Source organism: Cricetulus griseus, chromosome 3, assembly GCF_003668045.3.
Source record: "Cricetulus griseus strain 17A/GY chromosome 3, alternate assembly CriGri-PICRH-1.0, whole genome shotgun sequence".
Taxonomy (NCBI): Eukaryota; Metazoa; Chordata; class Mammalia; order Rodentia; family Cricetidae; genus Cricetulus; species Cricetulus griseus.
Genome location: NC_048596.1, coordinates 17,741,708 through 17,766,807, shown reverse-complemented (window position 1 = coordinate 17,766,807; position 25,100 = coordinate 17,741,708). Strand labels below are relative to the sequence as shown.

General features: G+C 42.9%; 1 protein-coding gene across 1 annotated transcript in view; it reads left to right on the top strand.

Annotated features, from left to right (window-relative positions):
• Abcc2 (ATP binding cassette subfamily C member 2) overlaps window positions 1-25,100 on the top strand; it is a 65,577-nt gene that overhangs the window by 10,435 nt on the left and 30,042 nt on the right. Inside the window, exons 3-14 of the mRNA XM_027407258.2 lie at window positions 1,748-1,921; window positions 8,119-8,244; window positions 9,986-10,120; window positions 10,319-10,426; window positions 10,956-11,011; window positions 12,281-12,515; window positions 14,475-14,638; window positions 16,087-16,264; window positions 19,791-20,045; window positions 20,994-21,059; window positions 22,616-22,753; window positions 23,246-23,392. Coding sequence (XP_027263059.1) covers window positions 1,748-1,921; window positions 8,119-8,244; window positions 9,986-10,120; window positions 10,319-10,426; window positions 10,956-11,011; window positions 12,281-12,515; window positions 14,475-14,638; window positions 16,087-16,264; window positions 19,791-20,045; window positions 20,994-21,059; window positions 22,616-22,753; window positions 23,246-23,392 — 1,782 coding nt within the window. The remainder of the gene's footprint in view (window positions 1-1,747; window positions 1,922-8,118; window positions 8,245-9,985; window positions 10,121-10,318; window positions 10,427-10,955; window positions 11,012-12,280; window positions 12,516-14,474; window positions 14,639-16,086; window positions 16,265-19,790; window positions 20,046-20,993; window positions 21,060-22,615; window positions 22,754-23,245; window positions 23,393-25,100) is intronic.

The following is a 25,100-nucleotide window of genomic DNA, read 5'->3' as shown; positions in this document are numbered from 1 at the left end:
TCTTAGACTGCCTAGCTCCAGAAGCACCTTCTATCAGAGAAACGGAGAAAAATGCATTTTCTTCAGTGCTAGGAATGGGACTTGTTAAATTACAGTTTGTAGGGCAGGAAGAAGAGTAGAAGGCACATGTCTGAGCCCTTTGGGAACGTGCTGACATTGAGATGATAATAGTATGTTCTAGAGGAATTGTCAACCAAGGGTATGGACTATAAATTGAGACCAGGATTATAAATTTGGGCATTATGAGCACTGAAATAACTTTTGTCTGTTTGAGACAAGGTCTCTCTCTATAGCTCTGGCTGGCCCAGGATGCTCTATGTAGACCAGGTTGGCCTTGAACTCACAGAGATTCTTCACAGAGATCCAAGCCTCTGGAGTGCTAGGCTTAAAGGTGTGTGCCACCACCATACCCGACCAGAGATAATTTTCTAACTATTAGAACTGGGCTACACTGTCTTTCGAGGAAGAACAGAACTGAAGAAAGGGCAATGTGTTTGGGAAGGGATTTAAACAAGAATAACCCATGTAGAACTGGAACTTTCAAGACAGAGCACATTACCAAATGACTTAGCAGATGGAAAGTGAGATTCTGAGTGTTGCCTGCAAACTCTAAACATCGTGTTCAAATATGTTAGGTAAGTTTTCTGAATTCTAAAGTTTGGTGTCCTTCCTTAGTGATGGGAGGAGCAGGAATGACATCACAGACAGTCCTTAATATATTAGGAAGAACTTAAAATGCCAAGCCTCCACAGTCAGGACGTGAACTCTATTAAAAGGTAGCAAACCATCTCTTGAGAACCCCCTCTGAGAATTATTCAACAAAGCATCTTGGCAGGCACTGTAACCTTTCCTTTAAATCATAAGTACCAATAGGTCTACAAAACCATCTGAAAGTATTTATGAAAAAAGATAAATCTACCTTTACTCTATTCCAATACCGGAACTGCTACCTACCCCCAACTCCATTCCCAAAGCCTCTTTTATTTATTACATGCATAGTATAAAATATGCTGCCTGTCATTCCTGCACTGAAATGTACTGTTTCCCCTTGGTTTTGATATAAGCCTTCTCAGCCATAATAGTCTGAATGTCATAGTTTGACTAAATACTCCGTCTGTCTGGTTCCTGCATGTTAGAATATTTGCCAGTGTGTTCAAACAGTGCTAGAGACCAGGTGCCATGTTCTTATCCCTGGGAATTAGGGGACATGCTCTCCCCTTATTGGGATAGAGGAATAGTCCGTATTCCTTTAATTTGGTAACTATTTTAATGAGTTACACAGACTAGTCAGTGTAGAAATTCACTTAAAATCTCATGAAGGTAAGCTTTTAGAAGTGGGATTACAGGGGCCGGAGAGATGGCTCAGAGGTTAAGAGCACTGGCTGCTCGTCCAGAGGTCCGGAGTACAATTCCCAGCAACCACGTGGTGGCTCACAACCATCCGTTATGAGATCTGTGCCCTCTTCTGGCCTGCAGGGATACATGGAGGCAGAACACTGCATACTTAATAATAAATCTTTAGAAAAAAAAAAAAAAAGAAGTGGGATTGCCAGAAAAGCCCCTAAATATCATTAAATGGTGAATTTGTTTTAATCGTATACATTTATTAATGATGAACACAAAAATAAAAGGTAAAGCTTGCTATAGACATGGAGTTCAAGTCCAGCTGTTTGGAAGCATATAGAGAATGGACGTTGTTTAAAAAGTATGAATATGCATCTACCAGTTCTTCCTTTTGGTCCCACAGAATTCCTCATTCCTGGAGAGACAAGAAGCAGACCTGCCACTTTGTTTTGAACAAACTGTTCTCGTGTGGATTCCCTTGGGCTTTCTTTGGCTCTTGGCCCCTTGGCAGCTTTTCAGTGTGTATCGATCCAAGACCAAGAAGTCATCTATAACTAAATTCTACATTGCTAAGCAGGTACAGTAGCTCCACTGTTTTAAAACGCTGATTTGTTGGTGTAGGGGTGAGGCACTTTCTTTTGGGTTAGTGTCTTTGTCCCAGTCTCTAATGGATTGATGGATAACACTGTTTCAAGCAAAGCCATGCTGCAGTCCTGCCTATGTCTCACTGGCCATATTTCTTAGTCAAAGTAGCTTTGGTTTTTGTATAAGAAGAGTGACTCTGAATTCTTGTGGATATTAAGTTCCCTAAGCACAAATGAGGGATCAAAATAGCATCACCTTTTATGTATTTTCGATGTGAACAACGGGTCACCCATCTTGAATGTTCTCTCAAGATCACGGGTTGTGCTCAGCTGGCACCTACCATGAGATGCAGATGAACTATCTAATGTTTTCTTTTGCGCCAATCTAACCCCAAACTTAGATCTGAAATGGGTTTTTACATGTTTCCAAAGTATTTCACTGGTCAGGAGATCATGCATGGGGGAAAGAAGGGCCAGATCAGAGGAGTAATAGGAAGAATATGGGTCATAGTGAAGGAACCGGCTTCCCTTTTGGCAGCCATAATGGTCGAACATGTGCTTCTATGACCTTGTCCTAGACACTAGAAAGTCAGATGCCTGTCTCGTGACAGGGAGCCAATCAGAAGGTAGCTGGTGGCGCTATGCTTTACGACCCTGGGTGTGCTTTACAGACAAGCGCACAGCAATGACGTAGAGAGCATAGCAACCACCCTGGGAGGGCCTATGAGCCATAACAACCAGTTGACCAATCAACACAGGGCAAGCCCTCCAAGCCTGGAAGCACACCAATCATGAGCCTGTGCGTAAGCCTGTGCGTACCCCTAGACACTCCCCTTACGCTGCCCTATAAGATCTTTTGGGAGCCCGTAGGAGCCGTCTTTTCTAGCCGTCCGCCATGGCGGGTGGGTGAAAGACCCGAGCTAACATGGGGTTAGCTTGTTAAATTACAATAAAGCCTCGTGCAGTTTGCAGCAAGCTCTCGAATCCGCCTGGTGATTGGGGTGACCGAGAACCTGGCCTGAGACCCAGGATACTTGAGTTTTCGGGGGTCTAACAATAGCAGAGATCTAGAAAGAATGAGAGAAGGAGGCCTCAGCCAGCTCCGGTAGCCAACTCTACTGGGTGGTCTTTATTCCAAGGATGGCAGGCATAGATTTAACTTCTTAAAAATTTCATAATAATGGGTTCCTCCTCTCAAATAGTAGAAGCATAATTCATCCTAAATTTAAAAATTCACTTTTTCTGTCACAGGTCTCCATTCAGGCTCCCACTTGCTCTTCTCCCAGACTCCTCTTCTCCCTGCCTTTGGGCTGCTTTGTTGTTCTTTGACTTCCTGAGTCGGTGCTGCTCTGGCTGTTTGGCCATTAGCACGGTGCTATCGAGCCTGAACTTAGTCAATCTACTTGAGCAACATGTAACCAGCTGACTCCCCACACGTGTTTGTTTAAAGATTCATCTTCAGGGAAGGACACAGAAAACAGCAAGTGATAGAACAAACTGAATTTTAAAATAAATAATGACAGTTATGGAAATGCTGAAATCAGATCCATAGGTACAGCAAAAACAGCCTTGAGGGATAATTACAGATGTGTAAGATAAAGCATGGCCCAGCTCGTCCTGAAAAGTTCCAGTAAGCAAGACCAAGATAAGAGAATGGGGTTTATGCCAGGGTGGAAGGGTTTTGCTAAGTAAGCAGAAAAAAGTCTAGTAAAAATGGCCGTCTCATGTCAATCCCAGTTCCCTCTTCCTCCCCTCCTCCCCTGCCCCCCACTAACACCCTACCTATCCTTTCTGCTCCCCAGGGAGGGTGAGGCCTTCTATGGGGGATCTTCAGAGTTAAAAAAAAAAATGGCTGTCTCATAATAGATAGGGCTTCTGGGGGATATATCCCTGAACGTGTTGAAACTGAAATTAGGTGTTCTGTCTGTTAGCGAAGCAATAGAAGTAGACACCCTCAGTTATAGGGAGATCTAGCTGGAGAGCCTCGTCATTCATAAAGCACCAAGGAAACGAGGATCTTGCAGAGGGAGACGTATTAAATATGAGTGGATAATATTCTCCTCTTCTTTAATAGCAATGAAATGCATTGCTTTGTAGAAAGTTGTGTTTTACACACATACAAGTAACATTGTATGGACTCAACAGCTTATGTTTAGGAATATAAATATATATATATACAAGTACATGTATGCATGCAATAGCAATTAATGAAAACAAAAAGCCTTGACTTTGAAGGAGAGTTGGAAAGGGTATATAGGAGAGATGGCAGGGAGGAAGGGGAAGAAAGAAAGGTTGTAATTAAATTATAATCTCAAAATAAACAACAGCAAGGGGAGGCTGAGTTTTAAAGTCCTTGTCTGAATTCTGATTAATCAGAGATCAAGATCGAAGAATATTAGGTATTTAGTGAATCATTAAACAGCCATGTGTTTCCCCCTTGCAAACTGAAGTGTGTGCATGCTTCTGGTTTTATTTATTTTTATCAGTAACAATCTTGCTTCACATGTCAATCCCAGCTCCCTCTCCCTCCCCTCCTCCCCACCCCCTACCAACCTCCCCAAGCCCCCCACCCCATCCCTCCTCCACTCTCCAGGGAGGGTGAGGCCCTCCATGGGGAAACTCCAAAGTCTGTCATATCATCGCAGGCAGGACTTAGGCCCTCCCCATGTGTCCAGGCTGAGAGAGCATCCCTCCACGTGGGATGGGCTCCCAAAGTCCATTTGTGCACCAGGGATAGATACTGATCTTCTACCCAAGGCCCCATAGATTGCTGAGGCCTCCTCACTGACACCCATGTTCAGGGGGTCTGGGTTGGTTCTATGCTGGCTTCTCAGCCATCAGTCTGGGGTCCCTGAGCTCCCCCTTTTTCAGGTCAGCTGTTTCAGTGGGTTTCACCAGCCCGGTCTTGACCTCTTTGCTTATCACTATCTGCAACTGAGTTCCAGGAGTTCAGTTCAGTGTTTAGCTGTGGGTGTCTGTGTCTGCTTCCAGCAGCCACTGGATGAAGGCTCTAGGATGGTATATAAGGTAGTCATCAATCTCATTATCGGGGAAGGGCATTTAGGGTAGCCTCTCCACTATTGCTTAGATTGCCACTTGGTGTCATCCTTGTGGATCTCTGGAAATCTCCCTAGTGCATGTTTCTAATGATAAGAAGGAATATGTAGTTACTGTAGGAGGTGTGGTAACTCCAGAAAAATAGCAGGAAAATTAAATCCATTGATAATGATATCATTCTGATACATCTCAGATTAACACTGCCATATATTACCATGTATTTTTTTAAAGAGATAAAAATGTACAAATCAAAAGCAAAAATTCCCACTTCAACCTCCTACTTGGAAGTCCTGTTCCATGGAGGTCTCAGTTATAATGGTTTGATGCTTCTGTCTATATCTGCCAGTGATGTACTTATATATTTTTCATCTACCAAGTAATAAACGGTGTACTTCTGCCCAGGAAATGGATGTGGTGATGTGGCAGGGACTGGGGAGAGACAGGAGTAACTGGCAGAGCTGCTAGCCCCCCACATGTACACACACACTCACACACACACACACACACACACACACACTCACACACACTCACACACACACTCACACACACACACACACTCACACTCACACACACACTCACACACACACACACTCACACACACTCACACACTCACACACACACTCACACTCACACACACACACTCACACACACACACACACACTCACACACACACACACTCACACACATCACACACACTCACACACACACACTCACACTCACACACACACTCACTCACACACACACACTCACACACACACACTCACACACTCACACACACACACTCACACACACACACACTCACACACACTCACTCACACACACACACTCACACACACACACTCACACACACACACACACTCACACACACACACACACTCACTCACACACACTCACTCACACACACACACTCACACACACACACTCACACTCACACACACACACTCACACACACACACACACTCACACACACACACTCACACACACACACTCACACACACACACACACACACACACACACACACACACACACACACACACACACACACACACACACACACAGAGACACACACACTGAACACCAAGGTTCAGTCAAGCCTTCTTCTTTCCTGTCCTGTTTCTTCTTTTCAGATTTCCAGTCTTTTTATTTTGGATTTTTCCCCCAAACATTTCTTGTACTTGTTCCCTTCATATTGAAGTTCAAATTCTACCTCCTGATGTGCTTTTGGAAAGCATTAGATGATCAGTGCTCTCAAATCCCTTAGATCCCCCTCCAGGAGAACATCATTTTTAGAAAGGCTAACCGTGAAGGCTCTAAATCTTTGCACCTCTAAGGTGCCCATAAGTTTATGAAATTCTAGCTCCACAATTTTTTTTAGCTCTGAAGATTTTGCTACATTTTCCCTTAGAGTCTTGTGTTACTAAGAATTCTTATTCCTGTGATCCTTGCTAGATGCTTTTTACTCATTATAGTCACAGGTCTGACTTCATAGTCTTTACCTAAAGGTTTCGTTCAACCTAAAGACTCATAGTTTTCTTATTGCTGAGACATTTTCATGTTACTCTTTAATTTCCTTTCTTCTACTTGGAAATTCTGTGTCTTTGGAGTTTCTTCTTTAGATAGATGTTGAATTCTCTAATGTGTTTTTCTCTCTAATTTTTTTCTCTCTCTCTTTCTCCTTTTTAAAATATTCTCTCTTTTCCTCTATATGCTAAGAGATTTTTCCAGTGATTTCTTCCAGTTGTCCTAAAAATCTTTATTTTAATATTCAGCAATTATGAATAATTTTTCTTAATTTCTGGATATACCTTTTTCTTTAAAATCCACCTGTTTAAAGGATATAATGTGATGGGCAGTGGTGGCTCATGCCTTTAATCCCAGCACTTGGGAGGCAGAGGCAGGCAGGATCTCTGTGAGTTCGAGACCAGCCTGGTCTCAAGAGCTAGTTCCAGGACAACCTCCAAAGCAACATAGAAACCCTGTCTCGAAAACAAACAAACAAACAACAAGAAGAAGAAAAGGTATGATATATTGAACACATTCCTCCCAAGAATAAACATCCCAATAAATATTTTCTATGGATCAGGGATTTATGAACTACTTGCTTGACTCTGTTTTGAGGTCTCCCCTGAGGCTCTTGGCTAGAGGATCTGCTTCTAAGATGTTCACCCACTTGAGTGTTGGCAGAAGCACTCAATTTCTTCGATGGCTTTTACAAAGTTACTCATTTCCTAATCAAGTGGACCTTTCCCTAGAGCCTGTTGAACATCTTCATGACAGGACTGCCAAGCTTCTTGAGAATGATTGGCCTGAGAGGGAAGCTAAGACCTTGTCATGGAAATCATACAATATTATTTTTACTACTTTCTTACTTATATGTACAGTGTTCTGCCTGCATGTACACCTGCAGGCCAGAAGAGGGCACCAGATCTCATTACAGATGGTTGTGAGCCACCATGTCCTTGCTGGGAATTGAACTCAGGACCTCTGGAAGAGCAGTCATTGCTCTTAACCTCTGAGCCGTCTCACCAGCCCCTCTTCCTTCCTTCCTTCCTTCCTTCCTTCCATCCTTCCTTCCTTCCTTCCTTCCTTTCTTTCTTTCTTTCTTTCTCCCCCCTTCTCTATCTCTCTTAAGATTTTAAAAATGTGTATGTGTCTCTGTATGTGTGCCACATCCTGCAGGTATCTTTGGAGGCCAGAAGAGGGCATCAAATCTAATGGAATTGGACTTGCCTTTTCAATAATTGTGAGTCACCTATTGTTGCTGCTAAGAATTTTGTGTAGAAAGGAGTAACAACAACATCAAAATCCATTGACATATTTTTAAAGTCATCACATCAAAATTGCTTATAATGACTTATTTTGTTTTAAAACAAGTTCTCACTATGTAGCTCAGTCTGGCTTTTGAACTCATGATCTTTCTCCTTCAGCTTCCCAGGTGCTGGGATTACACTTACTGTGGCATACTTTAACTTCATTCTTACTTGAATTATGTAGAGCTATTTACACTAGAAATACTTGTTGTGTGTTATTTGAATCACTGTGTACCATTGTCCAAATCCCTCACTGCAAACCGTTCCATTCCAAGAGGTCCCGAGAGCATTCTAAGCAGTGACACTTCTTGTTTCCTCTCAGGTGCTGGTCGTGCTTCTTCTGATTGTAGCAGCCATAGACCTGGCTCTTGCACTTACAGAAGATTCTGGACAAGACACAATTCCTCCTGTTAGATATACGAATCCAATCCTCTACATATGCACATGGGTAAGGTCTAATACTACTTCCACCCTGTTTGTCTTCTCTTAACCCATACAAAGATGAAGTATACCATTTGAGTATTTAATTACCTCAGTTTCACCCGTCTTTTACAAGAATTTAATTTACAGAGAAATATTACTTAGCAAATTTCTTCTTGTTTTGAATTATAATCTATAGAAGCTTCTCTAATCTTAGTACCTCATTTCTTGCCATCTAAGGACCACAGAAAAGATCTAAATTTCATGATGTAAAATAATTTTTAAATGTTGTAAATATTATTTTTAATTGGCTGATGGCTAATCAGATCACCAAGTCTAAAGTTGTATATAAGTTTGATATTGGAAACTGCCATACCAGGGGTTGAGGAGTGTGCTCTACTCTAGCCTATCTTAAAACAGAGAAAGAAAGAAAAAGAAAAGAAAAGAAAAGAAAAGAAGGAAACTACTATCTCTCCTGCAGCATGTTTTATTTGGGGAGAGAAGCATATGATATTTTTAAAACTATTGAATAGTTGCTATCATATTAAAAGAGGATTTGGATTGACAAACGTTCTCAAAAAATGAGACTTTGCCTCATTAAAGGTGATGGCTCACGCCTTTAATGTCAGCATGAGGGAGGCAGTGGCAGGTGGATCTCTGTGAGTTCGAGGATAGCCAGGACTGTTTCACAGAGAAACCCTGTCTCAAAAAACAGAGGGGTGAGGGAGGGAGGGAGGGAAGGAGGGAAGGAGGGAGAGAAGAGAGAGAGAAGCTTTGATTTTTCTATGTGCCCTGGTGCTGCCTTCATTCAGTAACATGATTTGGCAATTCTCCAGGAATCCTGTTTGTGATTGCTGCTCAGACAGTGCTGTCCTGCAGTGTCTTGTTGCTGGTTAATACAGAGCTGACTGGGCTGGGTTTTTTTCCCCAGCTCTTCATTCAGTGACATTATGTGGGAACTGAATCTACTACTGTTTACACGAGGACAGTTGACAATTGCTACAATTCATGGCTTTCTCCCTCCAGAATAGTGGTTTGCAAGCACAGCACTAGGTATAGGAACCAACATGTCTGACTGAAATGATACAAGGCAAGGCTTAGTTTGTTTTTTTTTTTTTTAATGAGTTTCTTAGACCAATATTATTGAGGTATAGCCTACTGTATATATTCATCAGAATCTGCCTCCTTCTCCTGACCACTGCCTGCTATTGATTTCCTTGTGTCCTGGAAAGGTTTCATGACTCTCAAAGTAACTCCACTAAAATTTAATCGTAATGCTCTGCTTTCCTGTTAACTTCTCACCTAAGTGTAGAGATGAAGCACTAGAGAGGGCTCAGCAGCATCAAGGAAGAAAAGTAAATCTGACCTCCATGTAGCCTCTGCCTGACCAGATCAGCTTCAACTCCTATTTCTTCCCTATTCCCTGACACCCTTTCTCCTCTCTCCATAGTGGTGACACTGTGCTCCAGGGTTTTGTGTGTGTCCTTGGTGGTGACACTGTGCTCCAGGCTTGTCTGTGTGTCTGTGGTGGTGACACTGTGCTCCAGGGTTTTGTGTGTGTCCTTGGTGGTGACACTGTGCTCCGGGGTTTTCTGTGTGTGTGTCCTTGGTGGTGACACTGAGCTCAGGGTTTTGTGTGTGACTGTGGTGGTGACACTGTGCTCCAGGGTTTTGTGTGTGTCCTTGGTGGTGACACTGTGCTCCGGGGTTTTCTGTGTGTGTGTCCTTGGTGGTGACACTGAGCTCAGGGTTTTCTTCATTCCCTCCAGCTCCTGGTGTTAGTGATCCAGCACAGCAGGCAGCGATGCATACAGAAGAACTCTTGGTTCCTGTCCATATTCTGGGTTCTCTCAATCCTCTGCAGCACGTTCCAGTTCCAGACTCTGATACGAGTGCTCCTGCAGGTAAGGAGAAAGGGGAGGTGACAATAAGACATACTGCTGGGCAGCTTCGGAATCAGAAAATGGCCTCAAGCAATCTGATAGGATTACACCAAAGAGTTTAGTAATAGTCTTTAGTCCTAAACACAGGCATGCAAGGATTGTTTAGACTGTGATTAAAAAAACCAACTCATTGTTTGTTTGTTTGCCTCCCACCCATAGGACAGCAAGTCTAACTTGGCCTATTCCTGCCTGTTCTTTGTCTCCTATGGATTCCAGATCATCATCCTTATTCTTTCCACCCTTTCAGAAAAAAGCGACCCATCACATGTGAGACTCTAACTACATTCATTTCATATGTTATTTAATTGGAGGATACCTGAGCATAAGTAGCTTGGAGATGTCTGGGTTTCATGGCATTCTCATGAACCCATAATGTAAAGATTGAATGTCACTGATCCAAAACTCTAATATCCAAAATTCCCCAAATTTGAAACTTTCAAAAAGACTGTACAATGTTGCAATCTGGAAAAACTTCAAAACCCGAGACACAATTGGTCCCAATCGATAAACGATACTCAACCTGTAGTGTAGAATGTTTTGTGTACATAAAGAAACAGAATGCTAAGTATACGGAAACACCGACTTCTATGTTCACCTGTAAATGTTCCTCACTGGCAGCTAACACATGTACCTACACCAGAAAATCTGGTTGTTAGAACCTCTGAATGCATCTGAGCCAACATCGGCCAAACAGCTAGTTTCTGAAGACATGTCTAGAAAATCAGTTTCTAATTTTAGAGTCCCATAGAGTTCCTATTTCCAATTGATTCACTTTTCAACATTTTCTATTTTTCAGAATCCATCATCCACGGCTTCATTTCTGAGTAGCATTACATTTAGTTGGTATGACAGGTAGGAAGTGCCTGGATTATTTATGGCTTTCCTTATTTCCTTATATGCTTACTTCTCTGAAAATGATGGAAAGCTCAGTTTTTTAAAAGTGCCTCCTGGGGCCTCAATTTCTCTTCTCTTTAGAGAGTTTGGGTGAGTTTAATTCAGCCCCTTCGTGGGATGATTAGGATGAGGAGGAGGAACTGGGAAGTAATTATTTTTGGTATCCTGAGAGGTCCATGGGAGAAATGGAAGTAGACAGCAAGACAGGGAAGGGGACGGTGGAGTCAGGCGCTGTGCACAGGCTTGGAGGGAAAGGAAAACACAACAGCTTATGTTACCAGACGTCTAGAACAGCTTTCTTTGCTCTTTATAGTCTGTGGACCTCTGACAGGATAGGGAGGTCCATAGTATTTTACACACATCAGACACAGACTGTGGGGATGGAGAGATGAGCCAACAGCTAAGGTTCTTGTTACTCTTTCAGAGGACCTGAATTCTGTTCCCAGCACTCTTATCAAGTGGCTCACTTACTTACTATCTGTAACTCAAGCTCCAACAGGTTCTCACACCTCCAGCATACACAGACACCTGGACACATGTGCACATACTCTCATACAGACATGCGCACATACACGTAATTAAAAGGAAAATAAAAAGCAAATTTGTGATAGAGTAATGAATGTACTTTAAAATCAACTCATTCAGTCTAAAGGTCTAGTGATCGATCTCACTCGGATCACAATTTGAAAGTAGCAATGGGCCTGAGTTAGCCATGAAAACATCTGTGGTTTCTTGTGGTAGCAAAGACACCGTATTCTGTTCATATTAGGAGAAAAGGCTGTATTTCAGTTATGAGTTGTTATAAATAAAGATGCAGTTAATTTTCCATTCATCTTCTCAAGCCCCGCATTGGAGAGATCCAATCTAGAGAGACAGCATGAAGGCAGCTAGCTGGGAGATGTCTGCATTTCCTGAGGGCATCGTGGCGGTCCCTCAAGGAGATGGAGTTAGAGGGCCAGTTGGCACTTGAAGGAGAAGGACAGAGCGCAGGGGGAGGTGATGTCTTTGGCTTTTGATCCCTTTCTCTTCTCCATATTGTCTTCTAATGCATTGTCTCTGTGTTCTCCCCACTCTTCTGTTAGATTAAAGGGCCAGGAGATGGAGATAGTGGAGCAATAGATAAGTCCAAAGTGTCCTCCCTCTATCTCAGATCAGGAGATAGGTTCTGACAGGAGGCAGACTGACACAGCACATAGCGTTTCAGCCTGTGGGTCGTTCTTGTTCCAGCATTGTTCTGAAAGGTTACAAGCATCCGTTGACACTAGACGATATCTGGGATGTTGATGAAGGGTTCAAAACAAAGTCAATCGCAAGCAAGTTTGAAGAGTTCATGACAAAGGACCTGCAGAAAGCCAAGCAGGCTTTTCAGAGGCGGCGGCAGAAGAAGCTCCAGCAGAACCCTGAGGCCACGCTACACGGTTTGAACAAGAACCAGAGTCAAAGCCAAGATGTTCTTGTCCTGGTAACTTTAACACAAGTGTCTGGGTGAATGTGATGTATGTCTCAGGCAAGAAGCAGTGTCATTTCTGACATCTTTTTCACATTTTCACACTATCTTACACTGCCCCTGTACTTTGTATTAGTGATATACACTTCTAGTAGTGCCTGAGTGGTGGATGAATGGGGGTATAATATACTGTTGTTTCTCCTTTTGGATATATTTGGAAATTTTCATAGTGTAATAATGGTAATAATTAATCATCATAATAATAACGATAATGATAGCATTACTAGGGCTAGGGAGATGGATGGATGGCTCAGTGGGTAAGAGCACTTTCCACTGAGCCTGGTGATTTGAATACCTAGAACCTACATAAAAGTAGACACAGTAGAACATGTATCTGTAATTCTAGGTAACCACAGGAAATTGGGAGTGGAGACAGGTAAATATGCAGAAGCTCTTAGGCCAGCCAGCCAGGTTTAAGCAGCAGGGAAGGGGCCCTATCTTAAACAAGGTAAGAAGGCCAAGACCAACATGTGAAGGTTGTCCTAACACCCAAGTGCACACTTTGGCACACCTGCAACCTGCACTCCCACACACAAGCATCCTCTCCACACATGGGTGTGTACACACACACACACACACACACACACACACACACACACACACACACACTACTAGAAACTGCACTGTATTGGAAGTCAGCATTAGTAACTAATGTATTGACTCATTTATTCAAACAAGTTTACTGAGCACAGATGCGTGTCTGTTGGGGGTAATGGATACAACAAACAAGTCTGATCGAAAGCTCATCTTTAGAGAGCCAGGGAAGGAAGCAATAAGCCAATAAATATGCTGAGAGTGATCGATGCTATTGATAAAATAAAAAAACAAGCACGGCACAGTGATTACTCAAGAAGCTCAGGCAGGAAGGAGATGGTAGGTTGAGAACAGCTTGAGCAACAATGAGAGGAAGGGAAGGAGACAGGAGGGAAGGGCAGAGGAGAGGACACAGGGTGATAGAGCACCGCTCCCCATGTTGATGACCCTGGGCTTGATTCCCAGGACCACATACGCACAGAGGAAGAGGAGGAAGGTGGTGTCGGGGTGGGAAGAGGACAGGGAAATGGATCATCCCCAAGCACCGGAAGCTAGAAATCTGAACTGAGGTCACCAGCAGGGTCATTTCCTCTCTGAAACACGGAAGGAAGCACCACTTCTGCCTTCCTTACCAATGTTCTGTGCTAGAAATCCCAGGCCTAGACATAGATATATTGAGATCCCCATGTAGCCCTGAGCTTTTCTCAGGGGGAGCTTTTAAGCACAGAAACCATGTTCTGGGTTGACACACTGCAGTAAATAAGAACAGTTAGCCAGAAGCAGAACCAAGGATGCTAAGATGTGTGGTTAGTACATTTAGAGACTTTCCCAGAACTATGGACTTTGATGGATTAGGTTTTTGTTTTTGTTTTGGCAGATAGTGCTGTCTGCGTGCTGAGTTTTAGGGCCTGGGTGGTACTTTCATCATGGAGTCAGTTTTGCTAAGGTCTGAGGCCCTGTTACGTACTAAGCCATGACTTCAGACCTGGGGGTCTTGAAACAGTCTTTTTTAATGTATTTAAGACTGGCCTTGAACTCACTGTGTAGGTCAGGCTGGCCTCAAATGAATGCTCCTTCTGCCTTAGCCTCCTGAGTACAGGAATTCCCGGTGTCTGTCAGTGCTTATGTTTACGATGTATTCTCTCTAGTTTGGTTGTCTGCTTTTCCAATTCAAAAGATACTGTGGTACGAGTTGGGTGGGGAAGAGAGAAGCGAGAAGAAGGTGGGCAGCAATAAGGAGGTGAAGGGAAGATTTCAACAGTATAGAGGGGGCAGTGGGCTCACAGGCCCTGTTGGTGCCTGGAGCCATTCAAAGCACAGTCTTACGAGGCTTACACCACATAATTCTGTGGACATAGTTGTTTTTGGTTTTGTACCTAGGAAGAAGCTAAAAAGAAGAAAAAGAAGTCTGGGACCACAAAAGACTTTCCCAAATCCTGGCTGATAAAGTCCCTCTTCAAAACCTTCCATGTGGTGATCCTGAAATCATTTATATTGAAATTAATACATGATATTCTTATGTTTCTGAGTCCTCAGCTACTGAAGTGAGTTCCCAGGACTTCTGTGCTTCCTGGACCTTCTCTGCTACCCTCCCCTGCCCTTTGAATACATAGGCAAGAATGTTCATTGCTTTTCTGTTTTTGAAAAACACTTCTGCTTTCCAGCTTTGTGTATACAAAGAGCACAAGGCCGTTTTCAAGATCTAAGATGTGCCCTCTTTTCTGTGCCCCTCTCCTATGAGGAGGTCATATACTCATTAGATTTTTTTGTTGTTAAACTGAACTAGTATGGACTGAACCACACCTACGAGGTGGGCAGCATGCTTCAGCAGAGTGACTAACTTCATCTCTGCATAGCCAGCACCTTTCTTAGAGTGCTCATGATGGGGCTGTGCGATATCTGCCATTGTATCGCATGATTGGCCAGCTAGAGAGTCCTTGCCTCATCTGGGTATGAGCTTGCATTGTCTAAAAATGAATGGACCTAATCCCATTCCCTGTGACAGGGCTGAAACATGACAGTGGTGTGTGTGTGTGTGTGTGTGTGTGTGTGTGTGTGTGTGTGTGTGTGTGTGTGTGTGTTAAGAGAGAGGGGGGAGGAAGAGAAGAAGGGAGGGAGGGAGGGAGGAGAGACAGATTTCTCTAAAGTTTTTTTTTTTTCCATTTTTTGAGAGTGAGAGGGAGAGATTTCTCTAAAGACCATCCCCCACTTTTTTTGGAGTCTCTCTATGTTGCCTAGGCTGAATGACATTAAATTCTTGGTTCTCCTCCCTTGGCCCCTGAGTACTGGGATTGCATGTTTTAAGGTTTCTATTATTTTGATGAAATGCCATGACTAAAAGCAAGTTGGGGAGGACAGGTTTATTTGGCTCACTTCCACATCATAGTCCATCAGTGAAGGAAGTTGAGGCAAGAATTCAAACAGGGCAGGGATGATGAGGCAGGGGCTGATGCGGAGGCCATCCAGGGTGCTTCTTACTGACTTGCCCCTCATGGCCTGCTCAGCCTGCTTTCCTATAGAACTCAGGACCACCAGCCCAGGGATGGAACCACCCACAATGGGATGGGCCCTCCCCCACCAATCACTAATTAAGAAAAGTTCCCAGCCAGGTGGGTTGGTGCACATGTCTTTAATCCCAGCAGTTGGGAGGCAGAGGCAGGAGGATCTCTGTGAGTTTGAGGTCAGCCAAGTCTACAAAGTGAGTTCCAGGACAGCCATGACTATTACACAGAGAAACCCTGTCTTGAAAAAAAAAAAGAAAGAAAGAAAAAAAGAAAAATTTCCTACAGGCCAGCCTACAGCCTGATCTTATAGAGGCATTTTCTTAATTGAGGTTCCCTCCTGTCAGGTGACTTTAGCTTGTATCAGCGCCAATTTTTGTTGTTTATTTAACTACAGTGCAAGAGTGAGGCTTTAGTTGTACATAAGTACAAGAAAGGAGCCTTGGGGACCTAATGAGTGAGTATCATTTAATTTGGTTTTGTTCCTGCAGGTTTCTCATTGCCTTTGTGAGCAATCCTGACACATACACGTGGCTTGGATATGTCTCTGCAATCCTGATATTTGTGGTGACTCTCATCCAATCTTTCTGCCTTCAGTATTATTTTCAGTTTTGTTTCGTGTTGGGGATGACCGTACGGACAACTGTCTTGTCTTCTGTATATAAGAAGGTTAGTGATTATGTCAAGTATAGCAAAAAAAAAAAAAAAAAAAAAAAAAAAAAAAAAAAAAAGGAAAGAGAGAAAGAAAACAATCAAACCAAAGAAAAAACAATAAATATGAGCATTTACTCCAAGATTGAGGAAAATTTGATAGAAATGAAAATTAATGTCAACACTTAATTTTCATTAGTTATAAGGTTCCCCTAAATCCTTCTTTGGAAATTAAAAACTGAAGTGTTTGTGATACTGAGCATCCTAGGAACAGACTAGCAAGCTGCCCAGGGTCTGCCGTTCAGCCCTGAAGGCTCAGACACCCATTCTCTTTATGTCTCTTGACAAAATGGAAAGCCTCAGGAAATGAGGTAAAGCCAGAGAAGAAGGCACTGAGGGCCACACTCTTAAAACCATCAACATTTAATTTTAGAAAAAATTTTCTTTTATATTGTGTGCTGGGTATTTTGTCTGCATGTATGTGTGTTCACCATATGTGTGTCTGGTGCCCACGGAGGCAAGAAGAGGGCGTCAGAGCCCCTGGAGCCAGAGTTACAGTCATTTGTGCTCCTCCATACCGATAGTGGGGATTGAATCTGAGCTCTCTGGAAGAGCATCCAGTGCTCTTAACCACGGAGCCAGCTCTCTCTCCAGCCCCTGACCACCGACACTTAATTTAAATACTAGCAAGAGTTCAAAGACCTGATGTATCTATCTGTCCCAAATCATAATCTTACCAGTGGTATTAGATTGTTGTCTGAGCCACAGCCCATCTCCTTAGAATATATTTTTCCCAGAAACTTCTTTTTCTGGCTCTTTCTTCGCTTTGTGTTTGTTGTTTTGTTTTGGGGGTGCTGATGATCAGACTTGGGACCTTCTGTTTGCTACACAAATGTGCCACCACTGAGCTACATCCCCAGCCTACAATTCCTTTCTCTATCTCTAGCAGCTATCAAACCTTCCTCGGCCTATTTACTTATTTGTTTGTTTATTATTTATCTGTTTACTTTTTAATTGCAGCTATAATCTCTCATTACTGAGCTCTGTAGGTTTGAGAAGTGTTTGTTCTATTTGCTTGAGATGATTTTGCTCATCTTTACTCTGATACATGGTTTAATTTTAAAAGTACATTTATTTGTGTGCATGTGTATATATGTGTATGTGTAGGTATATGTGTAGATCTGTGTGTATGTGTAAGTGTGTGTGTGTGTGTGTGTGTGTGTGTAGGTATGTGTATAGGTATGTGTAAGTATGTGTGTGTGTGTGTGTGTGTATGTGTATAGGTATGTGTATGTGTGTAGGTGTGTGTGTATGTGTAAGTATGTGTGTGTGTAAGTGTGTATGTGTGTGTATAGGCATATGTATAGTTATGTGTATATGTGTAGGAGTGTGTGTAAGTGTATGTGTGTAAGTGTGTGTGTGTATAGGTATGTTATAGGTATGTGTATGTAAGTGTGTATGTGTAAGTGTGTGCATGTGTATGTGTAGGTATGTGTATAGATATGTGTATGTGTGTAGCTGTGTGTGTGCGTGTGTGTATAGGTATGTATATCTGTGTAGGTGTGTGTGTGTGTAGGTGTAAGTGTGTAAGTATGTGTGTATAGGCATGTGTATAGTTACGTGTATGTGTGTGTGTGTGTGTGTAGGTGTGTGTTTATAAGTATGTGTATAGTTATGTGTGTGTGTAAGTGTGTGTGTAGAGGTATGTGTATGTGTGTGTGTAAGTGTGTGCATGTGTGTGTAGGCATGTGTATAGTTATGTGTATGTGTGTAGGTATGTGTTTAAGCATGTGTGTGTGTAAGTGTGTAAGTGTGTGTATAGGTATATGTATAGATACCTGTAGGTGTGTGTGTGAGTGTGTGTGTGTGAGTGTGTGTGTGTGTATATGTGTATGTGTGTAGTGTGTGTGTGTAGGTATGTGTGTGTGAGTGTGTATATGTGTGTGTGTATATATATAGGCATGTGTATAGATATGTGTATGTGTGTAGGTGTGTGTGTAGGTATGTGTATAGGTATGTGTGTGTGTAAGTGTGTGTGTGTAAGTGTGTGTGTGTGTGTGCGTGTGTGTATAGGCATGTATATAGGTATGTGTGTGTGTAGGTGTGTGTGAGAAAGAACAACTTGCAGGAAGTGGTTCTCTTCTCCTAAGGATCAAGCCCAGGTTGACAGGCTTGCTGGCAGGTGTTTTTACCTGCTAAGCCATCTCTCTGACCTGATATCAATCAATCAGAGCAACCAGGACAGTTCTTCAGGACAGGATCTCTACTTTTATTTAATTCTGATTTGTCTCAAGTTGACACTAAAACCAACCATATCACACACACACAGTAGTTCAAGATGGCCTGGAACTTAGTGTACATACCCAGTCTGGCTATGAACTTTCAGCAATCCTCCTGCCTCAGTTTTCTGAGTGCTGAGATTACCGATGTAAGCTACTCTACCTACTTCTGTAAGGCATAGTAAAGAACAGTGGTATGAGTATTAGTCTCCTGATCTCCCTAACATGAAAGCAGAAAGCCTATATTGCAGGATTCAGGCATGTAGAACTTGCCTGTGGACAGTAGAGACTGGCTGCAAGACTGGCTGAATATAAGTTAGCTATCTCAAAAGCCTACAAAGGGACTGGTGAGATGATTCAGCAAGGAAAGATGCATGCCACCAAGTTGATGACCGTGGGACCCTCCCATTACATACACACACACACACACACACACACACACACACACACACTAAGTAAATAAATAAATAAATAAATAAATAAATAAATAAATAAATAGAACACAATAAAATGTTGTCTGTAAGGTAAGAATCAACAATGCTGTCTTACTCCTTTTCTCCTTCCATCTTTAATTGCCTCATTTTCTCCCATTCTTCAGTATTGAATTACCTATGATACAATAGTGAAATGGGTAAATGTAGACCTTGTCCTCACAGTTTACATCTGATAAATAAATAGAAAAATAAAATAACCGTGGTTCTTTATAATTAAAGAAGGCGTTAACTACAGAATGTTATAGGGTACAAAAAGAGGTAACTCTTGTAAGTTTGGGAGTCTGGGTAGTCATTTCAAAAGTTGCATTTAAATTGATACCAAAGGACAGGTGGATATTTTCTGGGCAAAGAAGTGTATAGGTGGGTGGGGTTTAATGAAGGTGAAAATAAGAGGAACAAGTAGTCAAAAATGAGCTAACTCTGTGTGTTAAGGTTTGAATGAAAAGCTGTGGTCCCATTGAGAAGTTTGAATGGAAAGCTGTGGTCCGATTGAGAAGTTTGAATGAAAAGCTGTGATCCGATTGAGAAGTTTGAATGGAAAGCTGTGGTCCCATTGAGAAGTTTGAATGGAAAGCTGTGGTCCCATTGAGAAGTTTGAATGGAAAGCTGTGGTCCGATTGAGAAGTTTGAATGGAAAGCTGTGGTCCCATTGAGAAGTTCTGTCCGCATGGAGCCCATTCTTCTATCGTGTTCTCATTTCCTGAGGTCCTCTGCTGCTTCTCACCATCTTTTGTCTTATGTGCTGACCCCGATGCTAATCTTTATCTGTAGGCCCTGAGCCTTTCTAACTTGGCCAGGAGGCAGTACACCATCGGAGAAACGGTGAACTTGATGTCTGTGGATGCCCAGAAGCTGGTGGAAGTGACCAACTACATGCACCTGGTGTGGTCGAGTGTTTTACAGATCGCCTTATCCATCTTCTTCCTGTGGAGAGAGCTGGGGCCTTCAGTCTTAGCAGGTGTTGGGGTCATGGTTCTCCTCATCCCAGTTAATGGAGTGCTGGCTACCAAGAACAGGAAGATCCAGGTAAAAGAATCGTCACCGTGTGCATGTGCCCTTTGAACATGCGAGCTCTGACGTCCGCTACTAACTCCTGCAGGCGGCTGGGAAGTGAAAGCTTCTGGGAGACTTTCTACACCCCAGATGTACTTAGCTCCTTCTGTCTTCCTTGTGCTCCGACCACTCAGCTCTGCTGAGCTTCCTCCAGAAGTGATCTTTTTAAATCATGCGTCTTCATCATAGCAGAATAAACCAACCGCACATAGCAGCTCCATGGGTAATCCCACCTCTCAGCTTATGTCCTGGCATTCACCCTATGGTTGCTAGGTGGCAGTCCTCCAAGCAGACAGTCCTTAGCTCTGCCAGGAACTGCAGCAGTTGTGGTCTCCCTAGAATATGTGTTCTATTCATTCACTTGTTTTGTATTCATTTAGTAGCAGGTAGTGTCTTAAATCTCTTTATTGCATGTCTTACCAAGAGCACAGCAAGGAATCAGACAAGGATTCTACTCTCATGGTATTGTATTTTGCTTCAAGGGTGGAGAGATAGACAACAAAGAAAAAAAAATCAGCCGGTGATGAGTACTCCACAGAGAACTGGGTGTAAAATGACAGTGGGTGGGTAGATGTTTTCAGTTAGGAGGTCGAAGGAGACCCCTGTGAGGTGGGCATCTAATGCCAAGCTCTGGCAGACACATCCTGACAACGGAGGCATGAGCCTTGGGAGCAGCAAGGGGAGCATGGTCTGAGGGCAGAGTCCAGTCAGGCAAGGCTACAGGAGGATGGGTAGAAACAAGCGTGGCGTCTTTCAGGCTCAGAAGAAACAAGCTGGAGTTGGAGAGAAATAAATGCCATCACTGGACACCTCAAGTTCTGATAAAATGGCGGCCACATCTTCCACAAGGGCCTACCATGGGCAGCAAACCCAGACCTCACCTCACAGAATATCATTTTGGTTTTGTCTTTCTCTTGGCAGGTACAAAATATGAAGTATAAAGACAAGCGGTTAAAAATCATGAATGAGATTCTCAGTGGAATTAAGGTAAAGAAAACAAAAGGCCATGCTGACGAAATCCTCCAGGTGTAGTGTCTGAAACAGCGGCTGATTCGGCCGCTGAGTGGCATATGGCTCCTGATTCCTTTACCCACAAGTCTCCTGTTTCCTCTTCTAGCCCTACCCCTTCCAGATACTCTTGAACCTTGATTTCTATTTATTTACCCTAAATGATCTGTCTTTACATTTTACTATAGAAATGTTTCAAAATAAATTTCAATTTGTTTAACAATTTTAAAAATAACAAATTTTGATAATGCTTACCTCCCCCCACATACACTGTTTCCTTCTCTTATCCTCTCTATCCCTCCAAACCCTTTCTTCCAGACACACCCACCTCTGATTTCCTAACATATATATATATATAATATATATATATATATATATATATATCACCAGCTGGGTTTAACTAGGGTTATTTGCATGTACATGAGTGTAGAGTTATTCACTCAATTATAGAAATTTACCACTGGAAGAAAAATGATTTCCCTCCACACAGCAGCCATTAACTACCAATAGCTCCTCAGTTAGAGTGAGGGCTGGGAGCCCCCCCTCTCCATCAATCTGCAGATAATGACAGTTGCTGGGAGTGCTGAGTACAGTGTCCATGCCCTGGGAGAAAGTGGTGCTTTGCAGCACCCCCCCATCCTCTGGCCCTTACATTGTTTCTGCTCCATCTTCTGTGACGTTCCCTGGGCCTTGGGCGTAGGAGGACGGTGACTTGGAATCACTGTTTAGGTCAAACACCACTCAGTCATCACTTATTCTTAGCACTCTGATTAATTGTGGGTGTCTGCAGTAACTGCTGCCTCCTGCAGTAACTGCTTCGATGACCAAGGCTGAGAGCTGTGTCAACTATGGGTGTGAATGTAAACACTTAGAAGGTGGCGGACAAGTCCACTTAGCGAAACAACAGTAGTAGGTCCCCCTAAAGCATTGAGCTCCACAGCCAGTGGGTTTTGTGTTTTGTTTTGTTTTGTTTTAAGACGATATTGGTTTTATTTTTACTTCTCTTTCCTCTCCCTTTGTCCCTCCTTCTCTCCCTCCCTCCATCCCCCCTCTTTCTGTGTGTGAGTGTGCAGGTAGGTGCCCATGGAGGCCAGTGGTGTCAGCCCCATTGAAACTGTTCCTGTTTCTTCAAGCTCAGATATGCTCTCACCTCCTTGATGCATCCTACTAGTGAAACCTTCCACAGAACCTTTTACCTGTTTCCTTATTGCCTAAGTGGAAACAACTCTCTAAAAAAAAGTGGAATGACTAATTCACCTCAAGTTGCTTAGGAATTTCCAAGCTTTAAGTTCTGTGACTTGGCAAATTTATTTGGACAGGCAATGTAGGACAGTTTGATTAAAAAAATATTAAGTGAAGCATGTATGTTAAATGCTTTACATTCAGCAGGTTATTAATAAATACAAGATACCTCTCTATAAACTAGATCTCCAGCCCCTATTAATGGTAACTTATCCTAAAAATAAGGGTGGACCATAAGTACCTGATGCCCTTTCAGGAAACTATGTAAATTTTGCTATTCTCTGACCCATTAGATCCTGAAATATTTTGCCTGGGAACCTTCATTCAGAGACCAAGTCTATGGCCTTCGGAAGAAAGAGCTCAAGAATTTGCTGAAATATGGCCAGCTGCAGACTGTGATGATATTCCTCTTACAATTAACCCCAATCCTGGTGAGGAGAAGAGGGGTATAGACTGAGGTCATGTTCTGAAAAGGAAAGTCTGTTCCTAATAGCTTCCAAGCATCTCTAGGCTTCAGGGAATTTATTCGTCTCCCTCAAACTCCTACAACTGCAACTCCAGTCCTTCCCTTTATGTGCCGCTGGGTGATCTGGTAGCCACTAGTGAGTTTTCAGACCGTTCATCATGAGCAAGGCCTCCGGAGTAACTTACTGAGGAGGACTTCTCTTCCTATGGGAGCAATGTGTGGATGGGGTGAAAGAGACAGAAGGTCCAGCTCTGCCCTGAGCAGTCCATTAATTGACTGTGTTACCTTGGGGGAGATATTTCTTCCTCTATTAGGATCGATTTTCTTGTGGGTAATCTGAAGAGATTAGGATAATCCCTAATATCCCTTCAACTCTGATATACAGTGCTCCTGAAACTTAGCACAAAGGTGTTTGGACCATTTGGTAGTGGGTTTCTCATGGCCTTGTTCTCCCTAGGTGTCTGTGATCACCTTTACCGTTTACGTCCTGGTGGACAGCAACAATATTTTGGATGCAGAGAAGGCTTTCACCTCCATCACCCTCTTCAACGTCCTTCGATTTCCTCTCACCATGCTCCCCATGGTGACCTCTTCAATACTCCAGGTACATGAGAGCTCCGCTGCTACCTGCTTAATTGCCTTGCAGTGCAGACGACTAGCCTACTGTATCTCATGTCTAGCACCTGCTGGTAATTGTTAAATTAAAGGTCCCTCTGGTTTCCGGAGACCAATGGGTGGATCTTAATAAAATCGTAAGCTCTTTGAGCCCCAGTTTAGATAATCATACTAACCTCATTCACTTCAGAGAGACAGGCTTGCAAAGGTATTTAGTGAGACTATTATGATTAGGCCTAATCAGAGCCATTTTTCCAGATTAGCTTCTCTCTTGTTTTCTAAAGCTCTTAAGGTCTTGACATAGTCTTACATAAATATGGCTCAAAAGAAAAGCCCCTGTCTTTGCATGAACCTATGTAATAATAAGTTTGGGAGTCTCAAGCTGACTTCAGTAAACCTTACATGGGCCTGAGGCAGTGTCTTATGTTCTGAAAACTGAACATAGACCTTAAGAGTAAGTCCAGAGAGCAGATGGGAGACGGCTGACAGGACTAGAATGTTGGGGTATGGAGCTGACCTGCATTCCTTTGAGAGGTACCAGGTTCAGACACCTCTGTCCCTAAGAAGGACTGAGTTCAAAGAGAAGGCCTTCTGCCTTAGAGGGAATAAAGAGAGAACAGCCCACTTGAGCAGTAAGGAAGCAGCACTCTCTTTTTAGGTATGGTTGATTGCATACACAGCAAAAGTAAGATTAGCAAAGGTGCTCACTCCCTTCATCTCCTTTTCACACATTAACAGCAAACCAAAAAGGGTCTGACAATGCCGTAACAGGGGCTGTAGGACATTCTGTTTCTGAGATGTTGATCCATGACGCAGCTGGATCAACAGTTAAGGTTCCATACTTCATCAGAGGCTGGATATCTATGAGAAGCAATCTCATTTCAGCTCTGCTAGAAGACAGGAAGGCAATGAAAAATGTCCAAGTGGGTCCTCCTTGAAGACTTCCCGAGTCCTTATATTCTAACAATGTTAGAGTACTCTGCCAGTACTTAGACAAGATGACTTTAGCCTTTGGCAGTACACCTACAGGGGCTACATAGTAGATCAGAAGTAGGTAGAAGTTAGGGTTCTGTCATAGAAGAAAGTAGTAAAACAGTTTCTGGAAATAAGAGCAAAGTTTGGAAATAGCTGTAAAATTGAGAGTTGCGTCTCTGAAAGCTGAAACACTGTCTTTAGATACTTCTGTCTAGTGTGGGCAGCTTGCAGGGCTGGAGTATGGTGGGATGACTTGCAGGGCTAAGGTGTGATGGGATGGCTTGCAGGGCTGAGGTGTGACTGAGTCTATAGCTGTGGTCAAGAGGTTTCCATTGTAGCAAAACCGTGTCTAATAACAAAGTGAAAATCATTCCCTGCTTGTGTCTTGTTACTGAATTCTTTCCCCCCTCACTTTTATTTCTGTAAGGCCAACTCTCTTTCTCTATTGTTTCTATTTATTCTTTGAGAATTTCATACAATAGATTTTGATATATTCTTTCCCCTCCCACAACTCCTCCCAGATTTCCTTCCATCTCCTTACCCGCCCAACTTCATGTTCTTCAAGTTTCTCTTTTAGAAACAAAACAACAACAACAAACAAACAAAAATTCAAACAACAACAACAAAAAATTGGGAGCAGTGGTGGCCCATACCTCTAGTCCCAGCATTTAGGAGGCAAAGGCAGGCAGATCTCTTGAGTTCAAGGCCAGGCTGATTTACAC